General features: G+C 35.0%; 13 protein-coding genes across 13 annotated transcripts; 5 read left to right on the plus strand and 8 right to left on the minus strand.

Moving 5' to 3' along the window:
• Positions 1 to 162: 162 nt before the first annotated feature.
• Positions 163 to 423, plus strand: RO3G_05705 (uncharacterized protein; the record flags this gene model as incomplete). Its single annotated transcript, XM_067660295.1, has 1 exon — positions 163 to 423. The coding sequence occupies one exon, from the start codon at positions 163 to 165 to the stop codon at positions 421 to 423; it is 261 nt and encodes an 86-aa protein (XP_067516396.1).
• An 810-nt stretch (positions 424 to 1,233) lies between these two features.
• On the minus strand, positions 1,234 to 3,204 carry RO3G_05706 (uncharacterized protein; the record flags this gene model as incomplete). Its single annotated transcript, XM_067660296.1, has 9 exons — positions 1,234 to 1,587; positions 1,638 to 1,796; positions 1,848 to 2,180; positions 2,230 to 2,400; positions 2,449 to 2,525; positions 2,583 to 2,752; positions 2,803 to 2,831; positions 2,895 to 2,984; positions 3,040 to 3,204. The coding sequence occupies 9 exons, from the start codon at positions 3,202 to 3,204 to the stop codon at positions 1,234 to 1,236; spliced, it is 1,548 nt and encodes a 515-aa protein (XP_067516397.1).
• A 694-nt stretch (positions 3,205 to 3,898) lies between these two features.
• On the plus strand, positions 3,899 to 5,785 carry RO3G_05707 (ATP synthase subunit alpha). Its single transcript, XM_067660297.1, has 4 exons — positions 3,899 to 3,992; positions 4,046 to 4,273; positions 4,328 to 4,817; positions 4,874 to 5,785. Exons 1-4 carry the CDS (start codon positions 3,927 to 3,929, stop codon positions 5,731 to 5,733), a joined length of 1,644 nt encoding a protein of 547 aa, XP_067516398.1. The 5' UTR covers positions 3,899 to 3,926; the 3' UTR covers positions 5,734 to 5,785.
• A 136-nt stretch (positions 5,786 to 5,921) lies between these two features.
• Positions 5,922 to 6,156, minus strand: RO3G_05708 (uncharacterized protein; the record flags this gene model as incomplete). The annotated part of the gene is made up of 2 exons (XM_067660298.1): positions 5,922 to 6,053; positions 6,106 to 6,156. 2 exons carry the CDS (start codon positions 6,154 to 6,156, stop codon positions 5,922 to 5,924), a joined length of 183 nt encoding a protein of 60 aa, XP_067516399.1.
• A 364-nt stretch (positions 6,157 to 6,520) lies between these two features.
• RO3G_05709 (uncharacterized protein) lies at positions 6,521 to 7,488 on the plus strand (the record flags this gene model as incomplete). Its single annotated transcript, XM_067660299.1, has 5 exons — positions 6,521 to 6,603; positions 6,662 to 6,738; positions 6,795 to 6,965; positions 6,994 to 7,082; positions 7,141 to 7,488. 5 exons carry the CDS (start codon positions 6,521 to 6,523, stop codon positions 7,486 to 7,488), a joined length of 768 nt encoding a protein of 255 aa, XP_067516400.1.
• A 499-nt stretch (positions 7,489 to 7,987) lies between these two features.
• Positions 7,988 to 9,592, minus strand: RO3G_05710 (uncharacterized protein; the record flags this gene model as incomplete). The annotated part of the gene is made up of 4 exons (XM_067660300.1): positions 7,988 to 8,501; positions 8,554 to 8,990; positions 9,042 to 9,142; positions 9,190 to 9,592. 4 exons carry the CDS (start codon positions 9,590 to 9,592, stop codon positions 7,988 to 7,990), a joined length of 1,455 nt encoding a protein of 484 aa, XP_067516401.1.
• A 1,217-nt stretch (positions 9,593 to 10,809) lies between these two features.
• RO3G_05711 (uncharacterized protein) lies at positions 10,810 to 11,417 on the plus strand (the record flags this gene model as incomplete). The annotated part of the gene is made up of 2 exons (XM_067660301.1): positions 10,810 to 10,929; positions 11,337 to 11,417. 2 exons carry the CDS (start codon positions 10,810 to 10,812, stop codon positions 11,415 to 11,417), a joined length of 201 nt encoding a protein of 66 aa, XP_067516402.1.
• Positions 11,418 to 11,658: 241 nt separating this feature from the next.
• RO3G_05712 (uncharacterized protein) lies at positions 11,659 to 12,114 on the minus strand (the record flags this gene model as incomplete). The annotated part of the gene is made up of 1 exon (XM_067660302.1): positions 11,659 to 12,114. One exon carries the CDS (start codon positions 12,112 to 12,114, stop codon positions 11,659 to 11,661), a length of 456 nt encoding a protein of 151 aa, XP_067516403.1.
• A 1,199-nt stretch (positions 12,115 to 13,313) lies between these two features.
• RO3G_05713 (uncharacterized protein) lies at positions 13,314 to 14,616 on the minus strand (the record flags this gene model as incomplete). Its single annotated transcript, XM_067660303.1, has 9 exons — positions 13,314 to 13,321; positions 13,375 to 13,459; positions 13,513 to 13,586; positions 13,662 to 13,785; positions 13,844 to 13,960; positions 14,030 to 14,146; positions 14,214 to 14,330; positions 14,387 to 14,455; positions 14,563 to 14,616. The coding sequence occupies 9 exons, from the start codon at positions 14,614 to 14,616 to the stop codon at positions 13,314 to 13,316; spliced, it is 765 nt and encodes a 254-aa protein (XP_067516404.1).
• Positions 14,617 to 14,873: 257 nt separating this feature from the next.
• RO3G_05714 (uncharacterized protein) lies at positions 14,874 to 16,247 on the minus strand (the record flags this gene model as incomplete). Its single annotated transcript, XM_067660304.1, has 6 exons — positions 14,874 to 14,903; positions 14,940 to 15,059; positions 15,127 to 15,652; positions 15,719 to 15,892; positions 15,950 to 15,981; positions 16,041 to 16,247. The coding sequence occupies 6 exons, from the start codon at positions 16,245 to 16,247 to the stop codon at positions 14,874 to 14,876; spliced, it is 1,089 nt and encodes a 362-aa protein (XP_067516405.1).
• Positions 16,248 to 20,469: 4,222 nt separating this feature from the next.
• RO3G_05715 (uncharacterized protein) lies at positions 20,470 to 21,018 on the minus strand (the record flags this gene model as incomplete). Its single annotated transcript, XM_067660305.1, has 1 exon — positions 20,470 to 21,018. One exon carries the CDS (start codon positions 21,016 to 21,018, stop codon positions 20,470 to 20,472), a length of 549 nt encoding a protein of 182 aa, XP_067516406.1.
• A 1,872-nt stretch (positions 21,019 to 22,890) lies between these two features.
• On the minus strand, positions 22,891 to 24,757 carry RO3G_05716 (uncharacterized protein; the record flags this gene model as incomplete). The annotated part of the gene is made up of 5 exons (XM_067660306.1): positions 22,891 to 23,420; positions 23,480 to 23,539; positions 23,602 to 23,663; positions 23,715 to 24,398; positions 24,450 to 24,757. 5 exons carry the CDS (start codon positions 24,755 to 24,757, stop codon positions 22,891 to 22,893), a joined length of 1,644 nt encoding a protein of 547 aa, XP_067516407.1.
• A 579-nt stretch (positions 24,758 to 25,336) lies between these two features.
• On the plus strand, positions 25,337 to 26,494 carry RO3G_05717 (uncharacterized protein; the record flags this gene model as incomplete). Its single annotated transcript, XM_067660307.1, has 5 exons — positions 25,337 to 25,363; positions 25,422 to 25,691; positions 25,748 to 26,031; positions 26,088 to 26,302; positions 26,367 to 26,494. The coding sequence occupies 5 exons, from the start codon at positions 25,337 to 25,339 to the stop codon at positions 26,492 to 26,494; spliced, it is 924 nt and encodes a 307-aa protein (XP_067516408.1).
• Between the last annotated feature and the right edge of the window lie 46 nt (positions 26,495 to 26,540).

Below are 26,540 nucleotides of genomic sequence, written 5' to 3' on the forward strand. Positions count from 1 at the left end.
AACAGGAGGATAGAACCGCAATCGAAAAAGCAATGCTATATTTGGATGATACATCTGATTATCTCAGAAGACAAAAAAAAATATACGATGGGAAGAAAAACAACTCTTATTCCTGATACCCCTTCAATTAAATATTTGAAATCTCAACAATCAAATCCAACCATGTATAACAACTTTATTGAATTACGTGATTATGCCAAACATTTTCAGAATAAAAATTCAGGAAGAATCAGCTGGAAACAGTGCTTCAAACAAAGTCATGAAGAAAAAAAAGCAGTGATCATGGAATTTTCAACAAGTGAAAGCCTCAGAAGTCACTACAATAAACGCATCAAACCCTTCACCACCAGTACTATTCCCAGTACTATACCCATCACCTCCACCGGTACCATGCCCTCCACCAACACTTGTGAAATTCCTTAAAAGTTATTATTTATGAATAAATCATCTATTTGACAGTATGATCTTTTTATGACGCTTGGTGGCCATTCCTATCTCCAATAATGGGTGATTTTTCATTTCATTTTTTTCGCCCAAAATGTACATTGTATTTCTCTAAGAAATAGAAGTTCTTAACATTGTGAAGTTTGGTTAAAAACGTTCTCATTAACTTTCTGTTGACTGATGATCAAATAAATAGGAAGAGAATTATAATAATCCAAAATATCAGTACAATATTGAATTATTTGAGACATGTTTAAATTGTCTAAAGTATGTTGCACGCTGACAAAGTCGGATTTTGGTCGGGAGTCGCCTTTGATTCCTTTTTTTAATCTGTAAAGCTTATTTTGTAATCAAATAGTGCTCCTTTTCATGATGATTCTAATCGTATGCTTTTCAGCGTGGTTGGATAAATCTAACAGACGTTATTGAAGAAAATGTGAAAGAAAATAAGGGGAAAGGAAAATAATCAACTTCACCGCATCGGGAATTGAATAGACTCACGTCGCAATTGGTTGACACTATTTTATTATTATTATTTTCTACCATCGCAGGATACATCAAGAAGACGATCTCTGGACGTATTGTTCACCCAATATGCCAGCACACTAAACAGAAAAGAACATCATAAAAGAAAATTAACATGAAAATGAATACTCAATTGATACATCATTTGCTTTATTTATCAAAATCACTATAATCCTCTTTACGATTGTATATTAAAAATGGGAGGAAATTTATATATGTACATAGCCAAGAAAAAGAGGGGTTTTTTTTTCTTTTCTTTTCTTTTTACAATGAAGCAGATAATAATTCTGGCATTGTAGGTCTCAGTCTGGGTGACCGTTGTAAACAGCGTGCTAATAACTGAATGAGATGATCGGGGATGTCCACCAGTATGTTATTCGATCCAAATGTGATTTGTCTTGGATAAGTAATTTTATAAAGCGGATTTGGTATGTTGGCCACCTTTTGAGCTACAGTTAGATGGTAAAATGGGGTTTTTCCATAGACCATTTGATAAAGAATGCAACCTAGTGACCAAATATCACTAGATGAGCCAAGTTTAATTAAACTTCCTGATCCATCCATTCCTTCATTGATATCAGATAATGCTTCAGGTGACATGTAATTGATTGTACCAACCTGCCTAGGTTATTAGTATTCGTATTACTATTGATTTTGTTATAACTTACTTGTATGTCACGATGTATACTTGTCGTATCATCCGAATGCTTTTTTGCTATACCAAAATCAATTAGCTTAAGTCTTCCTTTTGCTAATACAAAATTAGCTGGTTTAAGATCAGAGTGAACAATATGCTTTCTATGTATAGCATCCACTGCATACAGCATCTAATAAATAATATGAGATATACCATTTAGACAACATGTTGCATAGTTTACCTGCTTCCAATAATATTTTATAAAGTAAAGGTCCCATTCCTTTTTTGATTGCTTTTGAATAAGTGTTGCTAAATCAATTTCGCCATATTCCAGCATCATAAATATAACAGAAGACATTATATGATAATCCACTAAGTTAATAATATTTTCTTCTGAATTTAATGATTTCAATAGTTCAATTTCATTCACTGTATTTTGGTGATCTTCGATTCTTTTGATTTCAATCCATTTTAATGCATAAATCTCTCCATACGTGTGTGATAAAACTTGGTATACTTTGCCTGTACTACCTTTTCCAATCTCTTTTAAGATGGTATATTCGTTTCCATTTATCTATATTCAAATCAGTACACACTTTAAAATATTTGTTTTGAGTGCCTACAGAAATCTTTTCTAGTTCTCGACTGATAGCGGGTATAGGTTTATTTTGTTCATCTGTTGTTAATGATAATTTTCTATTCTGCAATGGTGTTTCATTGTTATTATTGTTATTACTCATGCCACTATTTCTTGTTGAATGATAATCGCTCATAGTGTTGCCATTCGACGTAGGCTACCACAATAATAAGCATCGGGGTCCAATATACACCGGTAAACTTACCTTTATTGTAGGATCTTTACTAATATAAAGTGAAGCTACATTTCTTTCAAGTGTTCCTGTTTCTCCATTTGCGTTTCCTACCATATGTAGTTAATATAAAATATTCACTGTATTATTGCTATTGGGTTGCTCACCATCAAATCCAGTAGAGGGGCTTGCAGTATTTGTAGAATACATGTAATGATGGGGGGATGGTGTAGTAAAATGATGCTGATTATGTTGCGGGGGAGTGGTTGGTATAATATGAGATCGACTCGGTGTAGGTTCACTAAAGCTATTATCTACTCTTCTACGTACATTACGACTACAATAGTATTAATACTATCCTTATTTATTAGCATATCGGTATTTTACACTGAATAATCTGATCTGCTGCTACCAAACTAAAGAAAAAGAAGGTCACAAAGGTATTCCATTTGTCTTTTTTTTTTTTCCTTTCAACTTACATTGTCATTTTCAGTGGACACATGTTCGATTTTTGAAAGGGATTTCTTCCGTATACTTTTAAAATAATTGGTTCTTTTAGACTTGGTCAACTATATAATATCAATTATTTGTTGAACTGAAATAAAAAAAATAAAAAGGACTTACATCTGGGTCACCCGATTCATCTGTTTCACTTGTCGTTGATTTTGTTGGAATCTGGTCGTCTTCAAAGGCATCTGCAATCTCGTCTAAAAGTTCTGAAATGATATTATCTTGTGTTTGTTCTGTGTTGGCGAAATTGTATGTGTCCATTAATGTATCGTCGTCCATTAACTTTGAAATTTTTTTATAAAAAAGAAAAAAGAAAGGAAAAAAAAAGCTCCCCTTCAAAAAGATCAATGCTTTATTTTTTTTTGGGAAAAAAAAAAGGCCATTTTACTTTTAGTCTGTAAATACTTGTATTGCTTTCTTGTCAGCAAAGCGCTATAGTAATACTTTAAAGTAAAAGACAGCTCCTGTCTATCATTTTGTATCAGATGACGAAAGATATGGGAAACCGTATTTTTTTTAGCGTGAAAAACATTCTTAGTATCAATCGGCTGTACTTTCACTAATGCATTGGATACAGTAACACTCAACTACTTAATATCGTAAAAAATGTAAAGCTTTAGACCAATCCTACAGGTAAACCAAGACATATTCCTTTCAAGCAAGTTCATCGGATGGTGTATTAAAAAGATAGACTTTTTATTTCAATTACTTTATAAGTCTCAAGTAATCTATAACATTTTTCTAGCCCATCGTCCTTTAATGCAAATTAAAATGCACCAATTCGACTTTTTTTAAACAAGACAGGCACTGTATCAAACTCACTAAGCAATTGAAGGAGAAAACGTTGGGTCATCTCCCAGAACAGTCACTGAGGATTTTTTTACTGTCGGAAATCCAAAATGTAAGACGCACCCCCCCCCGCTTATTTTTTTTTTCTTGTTCAGCGACCCCCTCTCTCTTTTTTTTTTTTTGCAACTCAATTAAAAAAAGAAACATTGGCCATGTTGAGAAACGCTACTCGTCTTGCACGTCCTACTTTGGCTGCTTTTGCTAAATCTACTCCTGCCGTAAGAAACTCAAAAATATTAAATGATTGACATTTAATGCGTAATTTGCTTAGCGTCTTAATCTCGGTGCTGCTTCTGCTGCTATCAGAGCTTATGCCACTGCTAAGCCTTCTACTTCTGAAGTTTCTTCTATCCTCGAACAACGTATCTTGGGCTCCAGCTCTGAAGCTGATCTTCAAGAAACCGGTCGTGTCTTGTCCATTGGTGACGGTATTGCTCGTGTTTACGGTTTAAAGAACTGTCAAGCCGAAGAAATGGTTGAGTTCTCCAGCGGTCTCAAGGTAAAAAAAGAAAGGTGAGGAGGAGGAAAGCAAGGTGGCTGATAATGTATATAGGGTATGGCTCTTAACTTGGAAGCTGACAACGTTGGTATTGTCGTTTTCGGTAACGATCGTTTGATCAAGGAAGGTGACACTGTCAAGCGTACTGGTGCCATTGTCGACGTCCCCGTCGGTCCTGGTGTTCTCGGTCGTGTTGTCGATGCCCTCGGTAACCCCATTGATGGTAAGGGTCCTCTTGAAACCGTTGGTCGCTCTCGTGTCCAAGTCAAGGCTCCCGGTATCTTGCCTCGTCACTCTGTCAACGAACCTATGCAAACTGGTATCAAGTCTGTTGATTCCATGGTTCCCATCGGTCGTGGTCAACGTGAATTGATCATTGGTGATCGTCAAACTGGTAAGACTGCTGTCGCTCTCGACACTATCTTGAACCAAAAGTACTGGAACAACGGTTCTGATGAAGCCAAGAAGTTGTACTGTATCTACGTTGCTGTCGGTCAAAAGCGTTCTACTGTTGCTCAACTTGTCAGAACTCTTGAAGAAAACGGTAAGAAAAGACATTTAGAGAAAAATCGGTTTGGATGATTTATATTTTTATGATAGATGCCATGAAGTACACCACTGTTGTTGCCGCCACTGCTTCCGAAGCTGCTCCCCTTCAATATCTTGCTCCTTTCTCTGGTGCCGCCTTTGGTGAATGGTTCCGTGATAACGGTCGCCACTCTTTGATCATCTATGACGATTTGTCCAAGCAAGCCGTTGCTTACCGTCAAATGTCTCTCTTGCTTCGTCGTCCTCCTGGTCGTGAAGCCTACCCTGGTGATGTTTTCTACCTCCACTCTCGTCTTTTGGAACGTGCTGCCAAGATGAACAAGAACTTTGGTTACGGTTCTATGACTGCTCTTCCCATCATTGAAACCCAAGGTGGTGATGTCTCTGCTTATATTCCTACCAACGTCATTTCCATTACTGATGGTCAAATTTTCTTGGAAGCCGAACTCTTCTTCAAGGGTATCCGTCCTGCCATTAACGTCGGTCTTTCCGTCTCTCGTGTCGGTTCCGCCGCTCAAACCAAGGCTATGAAGCAAGTTGCTGGTTCCATGAAGCTCTTCTTGGCCCAATACCGTGAAGTTGCCGCTTTCGCCCAATTCGGTTCTGACTTGGATGCCTCCACTCAATTCTTGTTGAACCGTGGTGCTCGTTTGACTGAATTATTGAAGCAACCTCAATACACTCCTTTGTCTATCCAAGCTCAAGTCCCCATCATCTTTGCTGGTGTTAACGGTTTCCTTGATAAGGTCCCCGTCAACAAGGTCACTGAATGGGAAAAGGACTTCATTAGCCACGTCCACTCTGAACACAACGATGTCCTCGAAGAAATCCGTTCCAAGGGTGTCATCTCCAAGGAACTCGAAGCTAAGCTCCGTGACATTTGTGAAAACCACACTAAGGGTTTCTACTAAATTATGTAATTTTTGTTGTTTAAAAATGAATAAAGAAAAAAAGAGTAAAATTATACACATTGTTTATTTTTCTAAAGAAGAAGTATCAACTAGTCTACATTTTGTTTTGAATACTTGTAAAGTACGCTCTCTAACGATTTCTTCGACATATCTTTCATTGGAAATAGATTGACGCTATACCAAAAGAGTTAGACATGAGTTGTATAAAAGGTATTTGTAGTTACTATGGATTCTTGAGTATAGATACTGTTCTTGACATCAAAGTCATCGGGATCTTCTTGTAATTTCTTATTCTTTTTATCCAACTCGTCATCCATCAGCTACACAACGTGTTGGTTGAATATAGGCACGCTACAGAAAACTCTTATTTACCTTGAGACAATAGTTGATTGTTTCGTCTCGAGTCATGTAAGCTTCTGACATTTGTTTAAAAAAGTTAGCACAGGCACCTTCGGTTTGTGTAGAGGTAGAATTCAGTCTGTTGATAATATTGTCGTCTACCTTTCTTAATTCCTTCATGTAATCTACAGGTTGTTTTAGCCTTATTTTTTATTCATTTAAATTCATTATAAAAGTAAACCTTTAAAGAAGGAGAAATTGAGACAAATGGAAGGAGTGAGCTCTCTTTTAGTGGCCATAATGCATAAAACTAGTAAAAAAAAAACCAAAAGAAATCCCCCTCAAGCTGTCATTATTTTTTTGCACATGGGTCGTTCTTTGAATCTGATAATGAATACATCCGAAGCTTTCTAGTTTTTTTTTTTCTCCATTTTTTCTCGCCTAAACGATGAACTCGATGGATATTTCAGTTGAATCAAACACAAACATTGTTTCTAATTTACAGAGTAGTTCAGGACTATCAATATCTGTGTAAATAATTCTCGGTTATAATAAAGTATGAAGGGAAGAAATACTAATGACGTGTTAGACATCCACTTGTGTTATTAAATATATCTGATCACTATACACGTATACGACTACAAAATCCTTCAATTATCGAAAATGGTGAAAGAAATTTCTTTTGCGCATCTTTATTCTTTTGCTTACGACTTCATGTATAGGACGTGTCTTTGGTGCCTTATTAGCTTCTCAGTCAGGACGAGATATTGATATTGTGAATTCATTTGAACTTCCTTTTCAATTAGCAGAGGATGGAGTTAATCATTTATTGGACAAAACATTCTTGTTATATAAATTAGATCAACGTATGGAAACTGACAACTTTTCATCAAGTACGACTAAAGAAATAATTTTGAATAGTGAAGCAAGTATTTCCTACACTTGATTTCATGGGTTGGTATTCGATTGGTATTCAACCTACAGAACTGGATTTAAAATTGCATGAACAAGTAAAAAAAAAAAAAAAAAAAAAATTATACACAAAGTATTGAACGAGCAAATTGATAGTTCCTTGGGGTGAACGAATCCTCATTATTTTTACAAATGAACCCGGCTGCACTTGTGAATGGTACAAAGCAATTTCCTATAGAGATTTATGAACCAATAATGGATATGGTGGATGGAAATTATACACGACTGGTGTTCATCAAGACTTCATATAAATTAGAAACAGGAGAAGCTGAACGTATTGCGATAGATCATGTAGCAAAACCAAGTTCGACTACTTCAGATACAAGCCTAGGCAATGCGCGTACGACAGTTGTATTGTATAAATCTCAAATGATACTCATCTTTATCTCTAGTTGTCTCTCATCTAACAACTCAAAGAAACGCAATCGCAATGCTACATTCTAGAATCCAATTTTTACATGAATATTTACAAGACGTGAAATCAGGTTTGATGCCTGTGGATCACAACTTACTTCGCCAAATATCTAGTGTTTGTAAAAGATCAACTGTATTAGAAAAGAAAGCATTTGACGATCAATTCTCTACTGTAAGCTCATGCTGATCTTGCGACAATCGTCTTGTGTTCTGACAGTATTCGTATATTAGGAATATAACGATGTCCTATTGGTTGCTTACCTTGCTTCTATCACAAAAGGACTCAATATAGTGAATGATCTTACTGATAAATTTAATCTGGTTAACGGCATGAATGCACTTTCACAAGCAAAGGCAATGAATAAAAAAGGAAGAGTAAGTGTAAGGATTGGACAAGATATAAACTAACAATTTAATAGCGTGTACAATTTCAACGTCCCTAAAGAGAGGACACTATGATTTATTATCTATAAAAATGGTATACACAAAATAATGATTCCTAAATAAACAAATTGACTATAAAACAAAACTAAGTTAACAAAGCGCCCGAGATGGAAAAGAACATGACAAGGAAACCCCAAATTAAAAGTAGGATTGCCATGATGTCCAAAAATCGACTGGGCTCGAGCTCTGTTTCTTCACACACATATCCATCTACAGTAGACACATCATCATCTAATAATCTAGAAGAGGAAGCAATCGAGTTTGTTTCCCACAAGGATTTTTTATCAATTTCGCCAGTGATGGTTGTTGCACCTGTCAAGGTAGGAAAGAGGGTGTTGGGTAAATTAAATCGCTTGAGGTAAACGCGACGGGTGACAAGATAAGCAACAGCAGGCAAGATATAAGCGAGCGTGGTTGCTGAAAAACCACCGACGAGTGAGTAAACAGTACCGAGTGATTCGACAGCAATACTGATGCTTAGGATGATGATGAACAAGACGATCGTGACAGCATAATGCTGAGTATTTGTTGGTTGCTTTTTTGAGGTTTCGAATCCAAGAGATTTTTGAATAGCTTCACGTGTGGGAAAGATACCCGTTCTATACAATACTCTGTTAGTCTTCTTTTTCGATTATATTTTTTTCTTCTTACGGCAAAGTTAAAATCAAACTGACGGCTAGTGCAAACCTTCCGATGTTAATGACTGGATCATCCGTAGCAAAATTCATAAACAGATTAGACTTTACGCTACTTCCAAAGCATACGTAACCGATGACGGCAAAAGTCATGGAAATTGCCCAACTGATACCAGTGGACAAGATGGTCGTGTGTCTCCAGCCAGGTGTCGTCTGATCTTTGAGAGTCAAGAAATTATTAAAGGCGACTTGATGACAGGTGAATGCAAATGACATGATACCCAAGGCACCCCAGATATCATGACCTATCCATTCGAATGATATGCTCTCTTGAGGTGCATAGGCGGGTGCTCTGATCAAGATGGTCAGTAAGATTACGGGTAAACAGAGAACGGAAATGATGGACCATTTGGCCAAGGAACCAATGGATCTTGATAGACTTAAGGGAAAGATCTAATGATATTAAATGAATAAACAGATCGACTTATTCTCACTATTATTTACAAAAAAGATGCCAACAAAGAGAAGGATGAATGTACGATTGGCCAAGATAGGTATCTGAGGTAGATATCTTTGGAATAGAGTAGGAAGACTATCACCAAGGACTACAAGGAAAGTTAATAAGTTAAAATGAAAGCCAAAAGAAACTCACGAATAAAATAACTGACACAACCACCACCGGCTTGTACACAGATGATAAAATTAAGAAAATGATAACCAGGTCTTCCCAGTATATATTCAACAAGCATAGCAAACTTGTATATGCCAACACGCTGACCAGACAAGATCAACATGTATAAACCCATCTGTGCCAAGACGGCGACAATCATTGAGGCCAATAAGCCAGTGAAAAATCCTGCTTGAGAAATAGCAAACGGAAGTCCGATGATACCAGCACCTACAGTCGCATTGACTAGATTGAAAGCGACCTCTAGTTTGTTGCGTGTTCCATAACCTGGTCTATCTGCCTGTAGGATCTCTTTCTCTTCTTTTGTGAGTGGTGTTTTTAAAAGGGGTGATTTGGGTTGAATGGACCCATAATGATAAGTAGACATTTGAATACAAGGGAAAATTAAAAAAAAGAAAAAGAAAGCGTTTAAATAGATCACTTGCAATTGGATTGATCAAAGGAAGGACCTTCCTTTTTGAGTTAAAGAGAAAATCAAGCATTACGAAAAAAGGTAAACATAAACATGGTCCAATCCTTCAGTCAATCGACCCTTACATCTTTTATTGTCTTGTTATTTCTCCCATTTTCACGTTTTTTTAATGTAATTAATTGCAGAAAAAAAAAAAAAGCCATTGGGTTCATTCTAAATAAGGCAAAAATGGAACAGAACCTATCATAATTATTTCTCTTTATAAAATGTACAAGTTCTATTCTATGCATTATAAACAACAATAATTTGTTTGCTGCACATCATTTTTAAACTGACTGTTAACAAAGCAGTGGTTGACATAAGAATGTTGGACACTGTCTATCGGAAGGCTTCTATCCGATTGCCCCTTTGTTTATTTCATCATAGCTACTATATTTGGAATGAGAGGGTATCACAATTCAATTATAAAAAGAAGAAGAATAAAAGCGTGTCAATATTCCGATTAATTAGACAATTTTTGAGGAAGGTATTATTAGAATACTTGAGACTATTGGATTATGTCATTTGATTTGATCACGATAACAAATCGGAGAGTTCCCATAAAGATTTCCCTAGACAAGTATGTTTACAACAGAAAATGATAGCATTAAAGCCAGTATAATAACAAACAACTTTTTTTGGTGTTTATTCTTCAACCAACTTTTGGGATTTATAGCCATTTTTGGGAAAAAAAAAAAAAAGAGGGTCAGACTGTGATGGTATTCTATGCAGTAAAAAAAAAAAAAGAGAATAAATGACCTAATTGAATTTCTAGTGTCAAAGATAGAATGGTTAAAAGGCAATGATGGGATACTAGGTTCATAATTTACACATCAAAACAATAGATTATTTACCCCCCCCCCCCTGGCTTATCTTTTACAGCCAGAATGACGCGTTTCAGAACATCGCCCGAGTTTGCTGTTTTCCCCATGCCTTCTTTCCTTTTTTAAAGGATGAATAAATCCAGATGAGAGAACATCATGTGATGTTAATATGGATCGTCTGATTGGCTGAATGATCATAATCGGTTATTCAATTTTTATAGGGCTGTTGAGCGAAGATGTTTACTACTACAATATAAAGTCACGTGTATAACAGCGGTGAGCTTCAGACGAACAAAAATATCAAGAGACATGCAAAATAATTCTAGAAAAAAAAAATCAAAACGTTGGATTAAAAGGTTCCCACTATTGACAAATGTGTTGAAAAACCAACAAAGGATCAAAGAGGCTATTGTCGAAAGCAAAATGCCAGTGAGATTGACAAATACACAAGAAGGCGCAGCCAATTATACTTTTGTTAGAGAGTAAGGTTAGTCATTGAGGAGAAGGATTTTTTTTTCTTGTCTCTTGAGCGGTCTGTATTATTTTTTATCATTCAAGATCTGACCCGGACAAGCAGAGTACAGTTAAGTTGTTATGTGCTCTTTGATCATTTATATTAAAAATTTTACAGATAAAATGTTAATCAATCGAATGGCTAAATATTGAATAATTTCTAAAGTTCTTTACTGCAGTTCAAGGTTCCAGGGCTTATCTACACTTTGACTATCCAGATGTTATATCTTACATTATCATGACAAGTTTACTGTCTATGGTTTTTTTTTGCTGCAGTTATCCGATCCATATAAAAAGCTTACTGATAATAATTCTTTAAACAGATTTCTGTCTTGGATGAGATTGTCATCGATCAAATTCAGAAAGAACTGTTGAAACCATCTGCTTACAATTCTCTATGCTAATATCTTTTGTATTCTTATAAATCGCTATTTCATATATTTGCATCACTCTTTGAATCCTTATACTCTGATAAACTTCAATAAATATTGAAATTTCCATCCATAAAAAAATTATTGATAACAAATTGCTATGGGATGCAACAACAATTTTCTTTTTATTGACAACACAATGCAATATTTAAGACCAGCTGAATAGTAAAATAATAATCAGTTGTTTACAAGCTAATTTATGTTGCTGCTTTCTTTAGATATCTTCTTCTTGGGTCTCTGTATCATTTTGTCCTTTTTTCTCTTCGCGAGGGTTTACGAAAACCTTCATTGGATTTAATCGGGGTGTGTGAGTGTGCTTGATATTTCTTTCGGAAAAGCAATTTTTCTTGTAGACCTGCACGATTTTTAAAAGCATTTTGAGATACTTTGATGTAAAGAAAAACTTGTTAATTGTCGTAGGCAGAGTAATCTTGCCTAATTCAATCATTGTGTACAGATTTTTCCCTTGAACATTCAAGAGATAAAACGTACATTCAGCACCAATCACTCGTACTGACATGACTGAGGAAAGGTTCTTGTGGATCATAAGCAGTTTACTAAAAGTAGCACATCGATATATGTCTATGTATTTATCATTTTCCGTAGCCTCCTCTGACTTGATTTCGCCAATGAAATTGGTAAAAAAGAGCCCGCTGTTATCTTTATCCATTTTATAGACATCGACTAAGTAGTCAGGTCGTACATCAACCAATCCACATAGTAGTTTCCTTTTGTCTTTTTCAGCATTTGCTTCATCTTTCATTTGTTCCTTTTCTTCTTCTTTTTCCTTTTCCTTTTCTTTTTCTTCTTCTTCTTTTTCCTTTTCTTTTCCTTTTCCTTTTCCTTTTCCTTCTCTTTTTTTTGCCTCCCTTTCTTTTTTTTCCCTTTTTTTTTCCTCCTTTTCTTTTATTTTCCTTTTTTCTGCCTCCCTTTTTTCCTCCATTTCTTTTGCTTTCCTTTCTTTTGTCTCCATTTCTTTTGTCTGCACTTGATAATTAGCACTATTCCATAAAATAGAAAAATATAAGACTAATTAGCAGAGAATCCATAACAATAAAAATGATGACTTGAGCAACATACTGATGCGGATTGCAGTCGGAAAACCCAAACAATGCCAAGAGGAAGGGATGTACAAATGAGCTTGTTAGCTCTGATTCTTTGATTACATCACTTTGAGGTTTTAACATCTGAATTGCCCTATTGCATACAATTGTAAGGAAAGAATGCGTTAGTAATAAAGCAACCTTAATGATTGTTAAGTCACTCTACAATGATTTTATGGCTTCCAGTACATGTTGAACATCCTCTCTGTTCTCAAAAGGGTTGATTTCTTCACATTTCTTTTGTATTTCCATTAGTTTTTTTTTGAATATTCTAGGCTTTTCTTTTTCTTTAAATCTCTATAAACCATAGTCATTTAGATTATCTATTGTTTGAATAAACAAAAGATTACTCTTATTGCTTTTTTAAGATTGAAAAGATTGGATTCGTCCCTCATCTCTTCACAGTTTTCTAATTCTGTTTTAAGATCATCTAAATTTGCTGCTTTTTTAATTTTCTACAAAGATAACACCATGTTAGACGCTTTGTTACTATGAAAAAAGGCTATAGATAGTTGACAGTACCTTTACTAATTTTTTAATTTTAGGAGCATCTCTTCCAGGTCCAACTTGAGTTTTTGCTTCTGTAGCATCCTACAAGCAATGATCATATCAGCACTTGTTCTTTTGAACAAACATTATGTCTTTTACGGCCATTACCTTTATTATTTCTGTGGCTTTAGAAGTATTATTTTCTTTCATCTGTTCCTTGCGTATAATCTGTAAGTCTGTTGTTTCTTTTTCAAGATTATCAGGCTCTTCTGTATCTTCACATTCCTATAAATCATGATTATTCAGATTATTTATCGTTTGAATAAACAAAAGATTACCCTTTCTGTCCGTTCCTTGCACATATTCTGCAATTCTGCTATTTTTTTTTTCAAGATTGTCAGGCTTTTCTGTGTCTTCAAATTCCTATAAACCATGATTATTTAGATTATTTATCGTTTGAATAAACAAAAGTTTACTCTTATTGCTTCTTGAAGCTTGGAAAGATTGACTTCATCCCTCATCTCTTCACAGTTTTCTAATTCTGCTACCTCTGTTTTAAGATCATCTAAATTTGCTGTTTTCTTAAATTTCTACAAAGATATCACCATGTTAGACGCTTTATTACTATAGATAGTTGACAGTACCTTTATCAATTTTTTAATTTTAGAAGCATTTCTTTCCCTAATGTTTTGTTCGCAATTCTCTCGTATTTCCGTTAGCTTTCTTTCGAGCTCTGCCTTTTGACCCTCCTACAAACCATAATCATGTTAAATGCTGTTTTTTTTGGGGGCAAGATTTATGCTTTACCTTTAATATTTCTATATCTTTAGAAGCGTTGTTTGCTTTCATATGCTCTTTGCATATATTCTGCAATTTTGTTATTTCTTCTTCGCGCTCAGCTTGACGCTTTGTTTCTATAACATCCTACAGGTTATGATTGCATTAGATACCGGTTCTTTTGGGCATGAATTAATTATTTTACTACTTCATTACCTTTATCATTTCTATAGCTTTAGAAGCGTTGTTTGCTTTCATATGCTCTCTGCACATATTCTGCAATTTTGTTATCTTTTCTTTGAGCTCAGTTTGACTTTTTATTTCTTTAAATTCCTATAATTAATGGTCATGTTAATTACTGGTTCTTTTGGGAAAATATTATACATTTTACAGTCCTTACCTTTATTATTTTTATAGCCTTAGAACCATCGCTTCCTTTTATCTGTTTCTCGCACATATTCTGCAAATTAGTTAATTTTTTTCCAAGGCTATCAGATTCGTTCATTTTTTTATATTCCTATAAACAATGATAACATTAGATGGATTATTGTTTGAATAAACAATCATGTTTACCTGTATTATTTTTATAACCTTGAAAATATTACTTTCGTCCTCTATAGCTTTTCGGGTTTCTTTCAAGTCCTTTATTCCTTTTACAAGTTTATATTTGTCTTTTGGATTTTTAAATTCCTAAAACCTTGTCATTAGATACCTTATCTTTAGATCCAACCATATATTTCACTAATTACCTTCAGTATTTGTATGACTTTGGAATCATTGTTTTCATTATTTGCTTCTACCATGTTTTTTATATCTGTTTCTATTTTGCATTTTCTATTTTCTTTATCCTTTTCATTTTTGTTATATTCCTAAATCCGTACCCATTAGATATTCTATTCTGTATGAATGATGTACTAATAGTTATTGTTACCTTAATTATTTTATTAACCTTGCAAATATTGCTTTCATCCATCTTTTCGTCCATCTTTTTATTCCACTTTTTTTTTAATTCGCGTATCTTTTTCTTGAGTTTATCGAGATCTTTTTTATCTTCAAATTCCTAAAACCACGACCATGTTGGATATTTATTCTTTTCAATCAATTATATACATCTGATCTGTATTACCTCAATTGCTACTTTAATTTTGAAATCATCGTTTTCATCATCCTTCACTTTTCTGCACTTTGTTTGCAATTCTCGTAGTTTTTCTTCGAATTTATAAAGATCCTTTGTTCTTCTAAAATCCTGTAAGCCATAATCATGTCAGATGATTGCTTTTTTGAACAAATAATGCACGTCTAATTATTATTACCTCTTGTATTCTTTTAATTTTTGAATTGTAAGCCTTAGGAAATTCATCAATTCCTTTATAAACTTCCTCTCTGATTACTTTGTGGAATTTGTCAAGCTTCCTTCTGTCAGTACCATATACTAACCCATCTTTTTCCTCTTCCTTTTTGATTTCCTTTTCCTTTTTGATTTCCTCTTCCTTTTTGATTTCGTCTTCCTTTTTCTTTTCACTTTCGTTCTCTTCACTTTCATTCTCTTCACTTTCGTTCTCTTCACTTTCATTCTCTTCACTTTCGTTCTCTTCACTTTCATTCTCTTCACTTTCGTTCTCTTCACTTTCATTCTCTTCACTTTCGTTCTCTTCACTTTCATTCTCTTCACTTTCGTTCTCTTCACTTTCGTTCTCTTCACTTTCATTCTCTTCACTTTCGTTCTCTTCACTTTCGTTCTCTTCACTTTCATTCTCTTCACTTTCATTCTCTTCACTTTTGTTCTCTTTATCGTCACTTTTTAGGTTTTTCTCTAAAAGCATTATTCCAGAAAAAGAGCTAGTAAGATTTATTAGTTTGAAAAGATAATTTCGTTCCATGCAACTATGTGCTTATGCTACGTACATCAATTTTCGATAATGTTTCGACCAACTAAGTTCGCTCTTTTCTTTCTCTTTTAAATCATTAAAAGACTTTCTCGCGAAGTTATTGAAAATTGGAAAGATTTCCTTTAGTCCTACTAGTGCATCTGTGCCTTCCCTATCTGATACATCTTCGATTGTCCAATTCTCGATCTTACTACAATTATAAAATGTACAAGTTAGGTTGAATTGACGCTTTCCCCTGTAAACATACTTCTCTTCCTTCGATTTTTCCGCTTCAACTTTCTACAAAATACAATATATTAACTAATTTATGCCATTTTTTATAAAACATTTGACATTACTTTTCGCTGCTTATTGAAAATTTCTCCAAGTTGGGCATTATCATTATCAACTTTTTTTATTAAATCAAAATATAAACTCTCCTTCTTAAAGACTGGATATTTATATTTTCCTTTGCTCCATAGTCCGTCTTTTTTTTCTATTTCCTCTTTCAAGTATTTATAAATCATTTCTTCAATCTCTTTCTTATTTTCGCTGAAGACAGCCATAGTGTTTCAGATATAATAGTTTATTAAAAAAGCTAAGATGATATTTAGTGAATAATGCAGATTTATTTATATATTATAAAAATCTGTGCTACTATGATCAATATCGTTACTTACACATACTTAAAGTCTGAATATAAAAGTAAAAAATATGAATCGACACAGTAACCGAGAAGGATGAAGGTTGTTCAAGGAACAGATTACAATTGTGATACATCACCACCTATAACATAAGCACATGATGAAAAAATCCGACATCGAAAGCTTCTTAATATCTCAAATCTTTTTGTTAAACTTTTTTTTACATGGTGCAAATTAGGTGGTACACATTTCGCAGCAAACAGTACAACTTACTATAAACTTTACTATCATATTTGTTGTTGTATTTTAGCTTAACTATAGTAGCTTGACGCGTCTTTATTAACAAAAAATAGGCATACTTTGTAGTATAACAAACTATTAGGGCATATTTAACCTATATGTGGAAGGAAATGTCAAATACTTCATGCAGAGCTACAGAATTCAAGATCATCATGAGTTAAGATTGACTGTGTTACATTCTGATACCAAAAGATGAAACGCTCAAAGCAAAGGGAACCTTTTGTTTTGGAAAGCTTAACACGTTCACTCTGTACAATATTGAGGCAACCTAAGGAAATCTCAGAAGTAGACATTACTCTTGTGTATCTGTAACGGCATCGTAAAGCATATCTATGTGTGGCAAGAAGCATATACGATTATTAAATAGTTTGACACAGAAATGACTAAAATAACTAGATCGTTGATGCCTTTAAACAGTAGTTCGTTTTCAACAGATTCAATAATAGTATCACCAGATACAAATCAAATATCTATATCAGTACACAGTACTAGTTGAAGCAAAGAGGCAAGTTACTAAAAGTCATGATTCTGCTAAAAGCTATTCATAATTATCATCTTGTAAAAGAATGGTTTTGTTTCATTCTATTCAAACTACACAGATAAATCTACATCCTGAATATCATTTTCGCTTTTCACCGAAAGATGTTTGCTCACCATCGGCTGAGCAGAATTGGTTGTATCAAGAATGGTGTGAAAGAAAGGGACATGAACACAGATTGCGTAATCTTTTTCTGATCCCAATTTCTTATTCTATTCAATCTATCAAGATTGGAAACGGCTGCTCAAATTACCATCTAATCCTCTCATTTTTTTTGAATTACTGTATTCTTGTTGTGAATACCTTTTGTTTACTTTCGGGAATCATGTGCAGTCATCCAACGCATATATATCCATGGTTAGCCGATTAATTAAAGTAAGACTATTAACAGATTGACTTGATATACATTCCAGATAATCTTTCTTTCGCTCCATTGATAGCATGCGAGTTTTCTTGCTTTTATGCCAATCTTCTGACAAAATTTCCAGCTAGTAAATCTTAGCTTAAGCTACCAGAGAAATTTTTAATTAATATGAAGTATATCCCAGAGCGTTCTTCAATTAATTTTCTTTTCAATTCTGTCCGAATAACCTCTAAAAACTTCCTAAAAACGATGTTTAGTAAAGCTCTCTTGTGTCAAGATAAAACAGACTTTTCTCTTCACTAAAAGTCGCCTATAATATATAATTTCATTATGTGGTCTGTTCATTTGAACATTTTTTACGAAATGAATCGTATATGAAATGTACATTTGCTCAAATATTTACTATGTATGACAGCTTAAACAATTTGTAAGCATTCAAAACAATTAAAAATGCACGGATGGATTAAAGCAATAGGTGAAAAACACTGTACAAAATACGCAAGCATATATTTATTTGAGCTCTGCAACAAATTTTGAAGTTACAAAAAATTAATAGAAAATGTGCAAGTTGTACTGGAATCAAGTATGCTCTACAAACAAATCTTTGCTAAAGCAGCTGAAAAGAATACTATTATGTCAAATAACGCTTTGCCAAAAGCAAATGTACTATAAATCAATGTTGATGGTGTACCACTTTTAAACCTTAGAGCCATATAACCAAGGCCATACTGTACAGATGCTCATTTGAAAGCAGTTTCTACCATCATCAAAAAAGGATTTATAGCAGAAGAATATATCTTTTCTAGAGCTTTAAATATCGATTTATGTATTTATTGAGCATTATTTAGTGGAAATATCAAAAATAAAAGACAAAATAATGAATGATTGGAAGTTACATGCAGTTATATCAGAAAGGTTAATGAAGGAAGCAATTGTATTACACAGGGACAACCATCATCTTTATTTACTATAGAGCCAGGGACTCTAGAAGGGCTTATTTTGTCAAAGAAGTTTGATCGGACAGAGTCTTAATTTAACTGCGTTGCTTCCAGAAGAGGTCCCATTGTGAATTTCTCTCTTCTTGAACTACATTTTATATTTAAATGATCAAAAAACGAATGACTTTCCACTGTATATCATGTCGATCTTTGCAATAAACCTGACTTATCTCTGCTGAGCAAATGAAGACAAGAATCAATTCCACTTTTTAAAAAGTATTGCATAAACGACATGATTTCAAAATGTGGGTAAAAGAAAAAGTGTGTTTATTCTAGTAAAGTGGGGTTGGTAAATTTTGTCGGTTTAAAGAAAATAAACTTCGTTTAGCAAAAAACAAATGTCATTAACCTAAATGAAAATTTCATTTAGAACACTTATTGTTGTCACTTTGTACTTGTTTTAATGCAATACCTGTATTAAATGACCAAAGCGATAACCTTGGTGGAGAATATATTGTGATTTTCCTACTTTTGTTCTACTTAAAGATGATTAGTCTAAAGGATATTTTCTGGTGAAAAGGCTAGGATGTTCGCCGGTCTTTTTCAAACTATTTAGGATCATGAGAAAATTCAATACGGCTGCTTGATCATAATTCCAAAGTCTTCTTTTTATTCCTGTGGTTTGTTGTTAAAGATATGAGAGGCTCTTACATCTAGCGCTACATTAGTTATCAAGAATTAATCTAGTTTTTTTTTTTTGGATTACATCAGCAAACCATTACATAGCACGTCTATATTATTTTTCCGTTGGTAAGGGCGAGGGTTTGGCACAGTTTTGAATTTTTCTAATTCATTTTCACAGGTTGGGCAATGGAAAGATGTTTTGTATTCATTGATTAAGTAGACAACAAACCCGTTCTTCTTTAACGTCCTTATTATCCCCTTGCTTCTTGTCGGTTCTTGATACTTGGTATTAGGGGCGGACCAATCTCCAAAAACTAAGACAGCATCTTGACCAAACTTTGCTCTCAAGCTATGCACTAAGTTTTGATCAGAATGATCAAAAAAGAGCTTATTTGAAAACTTCAATTTTCGAAAAGGTAAAAGTTATAGCTTTTCCAATGCTGTACAGAGAGTCTTTTTGTAATTGCTTTGCAGTAGTTGTCTATACATCTCTTTTGCCAGTCCTAGGGCTTTGCTTTTCTCACTATCATCTAGCTTTTCTGAAACATGCTTTTGTTGTAGCATTATTTGTAGATAGGTGACATACAGTTGAGACTTTACAGAACTATTAGTAGAGTAATTCTCAGATTGAGAGAAAAACCACAGGTTCTTGCTATGAACAGATTTCCATAATACAAATTACATTTTTGATCGACTCGAAAGCCAAATTCGGATTCAGGGAAATATGTTTCTTTAGACTTTGTTGCCTCGTTTCCGTAATATTCGTACAAAGCGTTTTTTACTGATGCTCTTGTTTTAATGTACTGTATAATTTTTTTAAGTTTACAGAGTTGGATTCAGATCTAGAAAGGATTGCTTCGGCTTCCTGGACCACAAAAGGCCGAGTATGTTTTTTTAAATATCTGAAGTTCCTTGAACATTTTGAGCGGTTGTTCTTTGTAAATATAAGTGTTTGTTTTTCTTCAACAGTGCTGGCTTCTTTCATGCAGTACATCAAGTCCCGCCTTCCAGGGTCTATCAAGACACATTTGCCTTCAGTGCTCTTTAAGTTGGCTTGACCTAATCCTTCAATATGCTCTGTTTGATTATCGTCCACTTTCTTTTCAGTGTCGTGATTAGATGACTTTCTGCTTGTATCAGTGCTTTGCTTTATTATGGAGACACCGACTCTATCTGTTTCGAGAGTTTCTTGGAACCGCAAAGACTTTTGATATCCTTGATGCTTGAACGCCTTTTTAATTAGGTCTACGATGACACCCTATCTCTCAGACTTGCTTCCTGTTTTTGGATTCTTTTTACGCTTGAGAACATGGTAATGGATTATTTGCTATCTGATGTCATGTAGCAAGGAATAAAGTTGGTATATAACGGGAAACAAGCAAAATGTTTCGTCTGTTCTGCTTCAGACAGTTCAGCAAGTCTGAAGAAGGCTTTGAAATGGTTTTCTGGACTAGCCATAATGTCATAGTAAATCGAGTTGTCTTGAAAAATGTAGTCCTCTGGGTAACTTGAGAGAAACCCATTTAATTGTGTTCTTGATTGATCATCTAAAAGACCAACTTCAGGCAACTCTTTTTTGGCGATGGCAATCTTCACCTGGTTGGAAGGTCGATAAATCTTCTTTCGGATAGCTTCTTTTATCGCTTTACTACTAGACTTGTTTGTTTGCATCTGTACTCTGAGACTCTCTGCCTTTTCCTTCTTTTTAAATAACTTGCTTATCAAACCACGCAGCTTGTTTCCAAAATGAGCTTTAATAATATTATAGTAGGCCGTTTGGATCTTCGTACATTTGTACAAGGCATGTAGCAAGTTGGGAATGGGAGTATAATCAACGTCTTCAAAGTAAGCCTCTTTATATTTTGACATCAATCGCCTATAGCTTTTGGTCGTATCTTTCAGTCTTGTGCTATTTCCACCCTTTGAGAGAACAAGACTCAGAAAAACTTCAATAAAAAAATCTTTTGTAACAAAGTTGTTCAACGCAAATCTTTCATTTGCTGCCAGTTCTTGTAAATATTTGTAGTTACACATAGTAGATGGGACTTGAGAAGTTATTAGTGTCTGAATGTGTCAAGTTCTTTATGTTTTTTTATCAAACCTCAATGATAAATATGTTAAGAACAAAGCTGATGAGCATACAATATTGGACCGCCATCTTGTAATGTCACTTCATAATGATGATATATTCACTGATCAAAATCTTCATTAAAGGCCCTTTGCTAAGCCCAATAAAACTATTTTAACTATACCAATTCTCGCAAGGTTTATATTCTAAAAAGGTATGGTGTAATGAAAATATCATAGTATAATTTTAAAAGCATGTTCACATGGGTGTGTTATTACAACAGTGAATGGTTTGAATAGAGAAGCCACAAAGAACTTGATTACAAGCATCAGCACTTTGACTCAATAAGTTTTCATTCGACAATGCTTGAGCTTTCCTTTAACTATAGCTTAAAACTGCTCAATCAGGCTGAGCTCTGGCGAACAAGGAGGTAAGTAAATTACTCTATAACCTCTACTCTCAATTTTTCTTATATTTGGATGAGTCTTATGAATATTACAGTAACCCATTACAAGATAACTACCCATAAGACTTTCGTCCATGTTCATGATATCAAGAAGCTCATTTATAAATCTTATAAAGTGAGCAGTAGCTTTACTTTTTGCTACTGACTTGTTGTTCTCGATGGCATTACTCTCCTCTACATCAACGTACTCTATAGTAGGCTCTTCAATCATAATGTCGCCTGCTCTTTGCCTCTTGCAAGCTTTCTTTTTTTTTGCTTGGCTATCTTCAATGCAGCCTCGTCAATAAAAATGCAGTTCTTATTGTAACCCAAATCCGAGCCTTTCCACTTCATGAACTACTCCTATCTCGTTTGCAAATTATTGTCAGAGTTTCTTGCCATAGAGACGAAGGCTGGCTTCTTTATTGAAATTAGCATGTAGTTTCTCAAGCGGTGGTTCATTTGAGACTTTGAAATCCTCAAGTCCTCAAACTGCGGTTTCAAAGAATCAATAATGTCATCAGCATAAAGTTTCAGTTTTTTTCTACTATTTGTTGAATGTGCTGCTCATGCTCAAGAGTCAGTGAGTTGGGTCTGTCGGGATTTTTTTGTAGCTTTTTGTAAGCTACCTTCCCTGTTTATTGATAGTGTTTCCACCAGCACGTAGCAGTAAGAGGATTAATTCCAAGATCCTTTGCATGCAAAATCACTTTTCCTCTTTCCGTAGGACCCTCGATCATTTGTTCAATAAAGATCTTTCTGATTTGGTCGTTGTAGTCTTTGTAGACGCTGATTTTTTTAACCACTTCTATAGCCTTTTTTGTTGAATCTTTTGCAGTAATTTCTTTCTCTGCTGGTTTGGGACTCAAGTAGGACTTTTGGCTAATTATGGCTTCAAGTACTACGTTTGGATTACTGATTTCGATTAACACACCTTCCATCGGATCGAAGACTCTCTCTCCATCCTTATTGTAGACATTATCGTGTCTGTCTTCATAAAAAATGTACTTTTTGTCATGTTATTCAATTTTTAGAGCGAAAGGAAAGAAATAAAGCTTTTACATCATAGTCGACAATAATCTCTCAGTAATGCAAATTTGACTTGGTCCAAAAAGACAAAGTAAAATTTTAAAAGCAGCAGTCATTTGTTAGCAAACAGCCAAATGGTTTTCAGGTAGCGCCATTTATTTTTTCAGAACGGGCAAAATTTACCAGCCGCACTGTACAATTACAAACGAGCACGCACTTCTTGCTTCTGTTCAGCCTTGACCCAATCTCTCACTTGTCTTCTCAAGATCTTACCACTAGGGCTCTTTGGAATCGCATCCACAAATCTGACACCACCTCGAAGTCTTTTATGATTTGTCACATTCTTGGACACGTAATCCTCAACCTTCTTGGCCGTCGTGCTGTTTCGTTCAACGCCAGCTTGAGCCACAATATAGGCACGAGGAATTTCAGTGGCTTGACTTTCATCATAGACACCTACCACACAGCAGTCAGCAACGATATCCATGCCCATCAAGATAGCTTCTAATTCCGCGGGAGCGACTTGGTATCCCTTGTATTTGATAAGTTCCTTGATGCGATCCACAATATAGAATTGACCTGTTTTGGAGTCGAATTTACCAACGTCACCTGTACGCATCCAACCATCAAGTGTGAATGTTTCTGCATCGGCCTTGGGGTTATCAAGATATCCTTTCATGATAGTAGGGCCACGGAAGAGGAGCTCACCTTCTTGATCATTTCCTAGCTCTAGTAAGATAGATGAGATTAGATGAAGTTTGATAACAAAATGTGTGTTTTCCTCTTACCTTTTCCGTTTTCATCCACAATTTTACATTCTGTGTTTGAAACCAAGGCACCGATAGATCCTATATTCATTATTTAAATGTCAACACAACGCCAAAAGAAACAAAACAAACCACTTTATTACCTGGAGCAATGTGTTTCGAAGTTTGAAGGATGACACCCGAAGTTGTTTCTGTCATTCCATAACTGGACAAAGGTAAGTTCATATCAACGCTTTTTCTTAAATTGATGACTTACCCTTGTTTTACTTCTGCATTGATGCGTTTATTCAGGGAATCAACGTGTTCCTTACTAAGTGGAGCAGCACCACACCCCACACGGCACAATGAACTCAGATCGTATTTGCTGACCACAGGCGACTTGGCGAGATGAACAGCGACAGGTGGTACGATGGCAGCGGTAGTGATCTTGTATTTTTCAATCAGACGACACATGAGCTCTATATCATAACGAGACATGACCACAACCGGCAAGATTTTATAATAAGCCATGAGGATCAGTGTGTTTAATCCATAGATGTGATAAAAGGGTAAAAATCCCAAGATGCATTCATTTTTCACCTCTCGCTCTGTCAATTGCTCAACAGACATGTAAAGCAGTGTTTGTGCAATAAAGTTCTTGTGGGTCAGCATGACGCCTTTCGCAAGACCTGTCGTTCCGCTCGAATAGCAAATAAAGGCCACGTCGTCAGCTCTGTTCTCTTGGACGGTTCTGGAGATGGGCTTAGTGCCCTGGATGCTGTAAAACGAACGGCAGCCTTCTAAGTTTTGATGACCAAACAAAAAGACACGGCTACGAGGGTGTCCTAATCTATCCCAGATCTTCAAGAGGATGGGCAGCAGAGCAGGGACAGTGACGAGTGTGGTTGCTTTGCAGTTTTTAATCTGATGTTCGAATTCAGCTTCTGTATAGGCTGGATTGCTAATATATCATTATTTAGTCCAATTGCATCACTGACATACTCTTACTTACCCCGGAGAAATAGTACAGTCAGCAGCGAGTAAAGAGAAATAAAGAATGGTATGGTCAAGTTGGTTTGGAGCGAAAACAGCCACTGTGTCACCTCGTGTTAACCCCACATTTTCTTTCCATCCTGTAGCCAAAAGATCCGATGTCTCTTTGATTTGGTGCCAAGTGAGGCTTTCGCCTGTCTCTCCATCGGTGTACAGTGGTTTCTTTAAATCTTTTGTTTGATTGTATTCATTGGGTTCGGTAATAAAGGAATAAATGTCAGTGTTGGGAAGAGAGATAGAAGGAAAAGTGGACTTGTAGATAACCATAGCAAATTAGAAATAAAAAAAAAAGATGTCTAAAAAAGAAGTTTTTTGCTCTTTTACGGAAAAAATAAATTCTTAACCCCATTTATATGTATTTACAGGTTTGATGATGAGTGGGAAAACCGTTAGTAATAACGAAAACCTGGGAGATTATTGAACCAATTTTTTTTCCAGTTTCATGAACATCCATTTCCAAATATGGTAATCATTGGATTTCTTTTTTTTTCTTCTCTGGTATGTTTGTATAAACAAGAGCCCTAGAAATAAAGACAACAATAAAGAGAAAATGTTTTGCGGATGAAAAAAAAAAGTTTACATATAAAAGCATTCCAATCCCTTTTTTCCCTTTCTTTTTCTTTACATATTCGTATGGGATTCAAGACTGAAGCAAAAGGGGTCACATTGACTGTCAATACGGGTGCTTTATTAGAATTACCCAAACATCAAAGCTCAGTAGTCGCATCCAGTAAGGTAGCCACATTACCTCCGGTCGTCAAAGCGAGTTTACCTATTCTATTTTACTGTATCGCAAGTATCGTGATGACAGTAACCAATAAATATGTGGTGAGTGGCGATTTCAATATGGTCTTTTTTCTATTGACTGTACAAGTAAGAATGAACAATGAAATGGAAAAGAAGGGGGTGAATGATGACTAAATAAAATTAGAGCATTGTTACCGTCCTATTCCTTCAACTCTTCAAGTTTTTAAACTTGATCAAATATCGTGAATATAGTAATGAGGAAGCAAAGAAATGGTATCCCATCGTCATCTTTTTAGTCGCTATGATCTATACTGGTTCAAAGGCGCTCCAGTACTTGCCTATTCCAGTGTATACCATCTTTAAAAACTTGACAATTATCATGATTGCTTATGGTGAAGTGCTTTGGTTTGGTGGAAATGTTACTTCTCTTATGATGATTTCCTTTTTACTCATGGTAAATGAAATTAGCTTAAATATCTACTGCATAAAACTCACAGCATGACTTGGTAGACACTGTCTTCAATGATTGCAGGCTGGAACGATGTGTTTGATGCTCTTGGTTCAGTTATGAATGTCTCGATAGCAGAGACCAGGATTATGATTGGTTATTTTTGGATGATTTTCAATTGTCTTTCCTCTGCAGCTTTTGTACTTTATATGCGTAAACGTATCAAGCTAACGAACTTTAAGGACTTTGATACAGTCTATTACAATAACTTGCTATCGATTCCTTTGTTACTTGCACCTAGTTTGCTATTAGAAGATTGGTCCACAAAGAATTTAGCTATTAACTTGTATGTATACAAAAAAAAAGACCATGTCCTTGCTACTTACACGTACCCCCACACAGTCCTCCTGAACAACGTCAAGCTATTATTTGCGCGATGATCTTTTCAGGTATATCTGCATTTGGCATGTCTTATGCTTCTGCTTGGTGTGTCCGTACGACGTCGTCCACTACTTATTCAATGGTTGGCTCCCTTAATAAATTGCCTATTGCAATTTCCGGTATTGTATTTTTTGGGGATCAGGCAACCTTTGGCAATATATCTGCTATCTTTATTGGTAATCACATACCTAGCAGCTACCAATTTTTCTTTTTTTCTCTAACACATATCCCTTCCAATAGGTTTCATTGCCGGCATTGTTTACTCTTATGCAAAAGCCTTTCCCAAGTCTGTCAATGCAATTACATCTGCATCCAGTCAAAGTTATTCTGATGCTTCTAAAGACGATAATGAAAAATTACCGTCTTGATATTTTATTGTATTGCTTGGAAAATACATACATATTATTTATCATT

The sequence above is a fragment of the Rhizopus delemar genome, genomic scaffold (assembly GCF_000149305.1).
Source record: "Rhizopus delemar RA 99-880 supercont3.4 genomic scaffold, whole genome shotgun sequence".
Classification (NCBI taxonomy): Eukaryota; Fungi; Mucoromycota; class Mucoromycetes; order Mucorales; family Rhizopodaceae; genus Rhizopus; species Rhizopus delemar.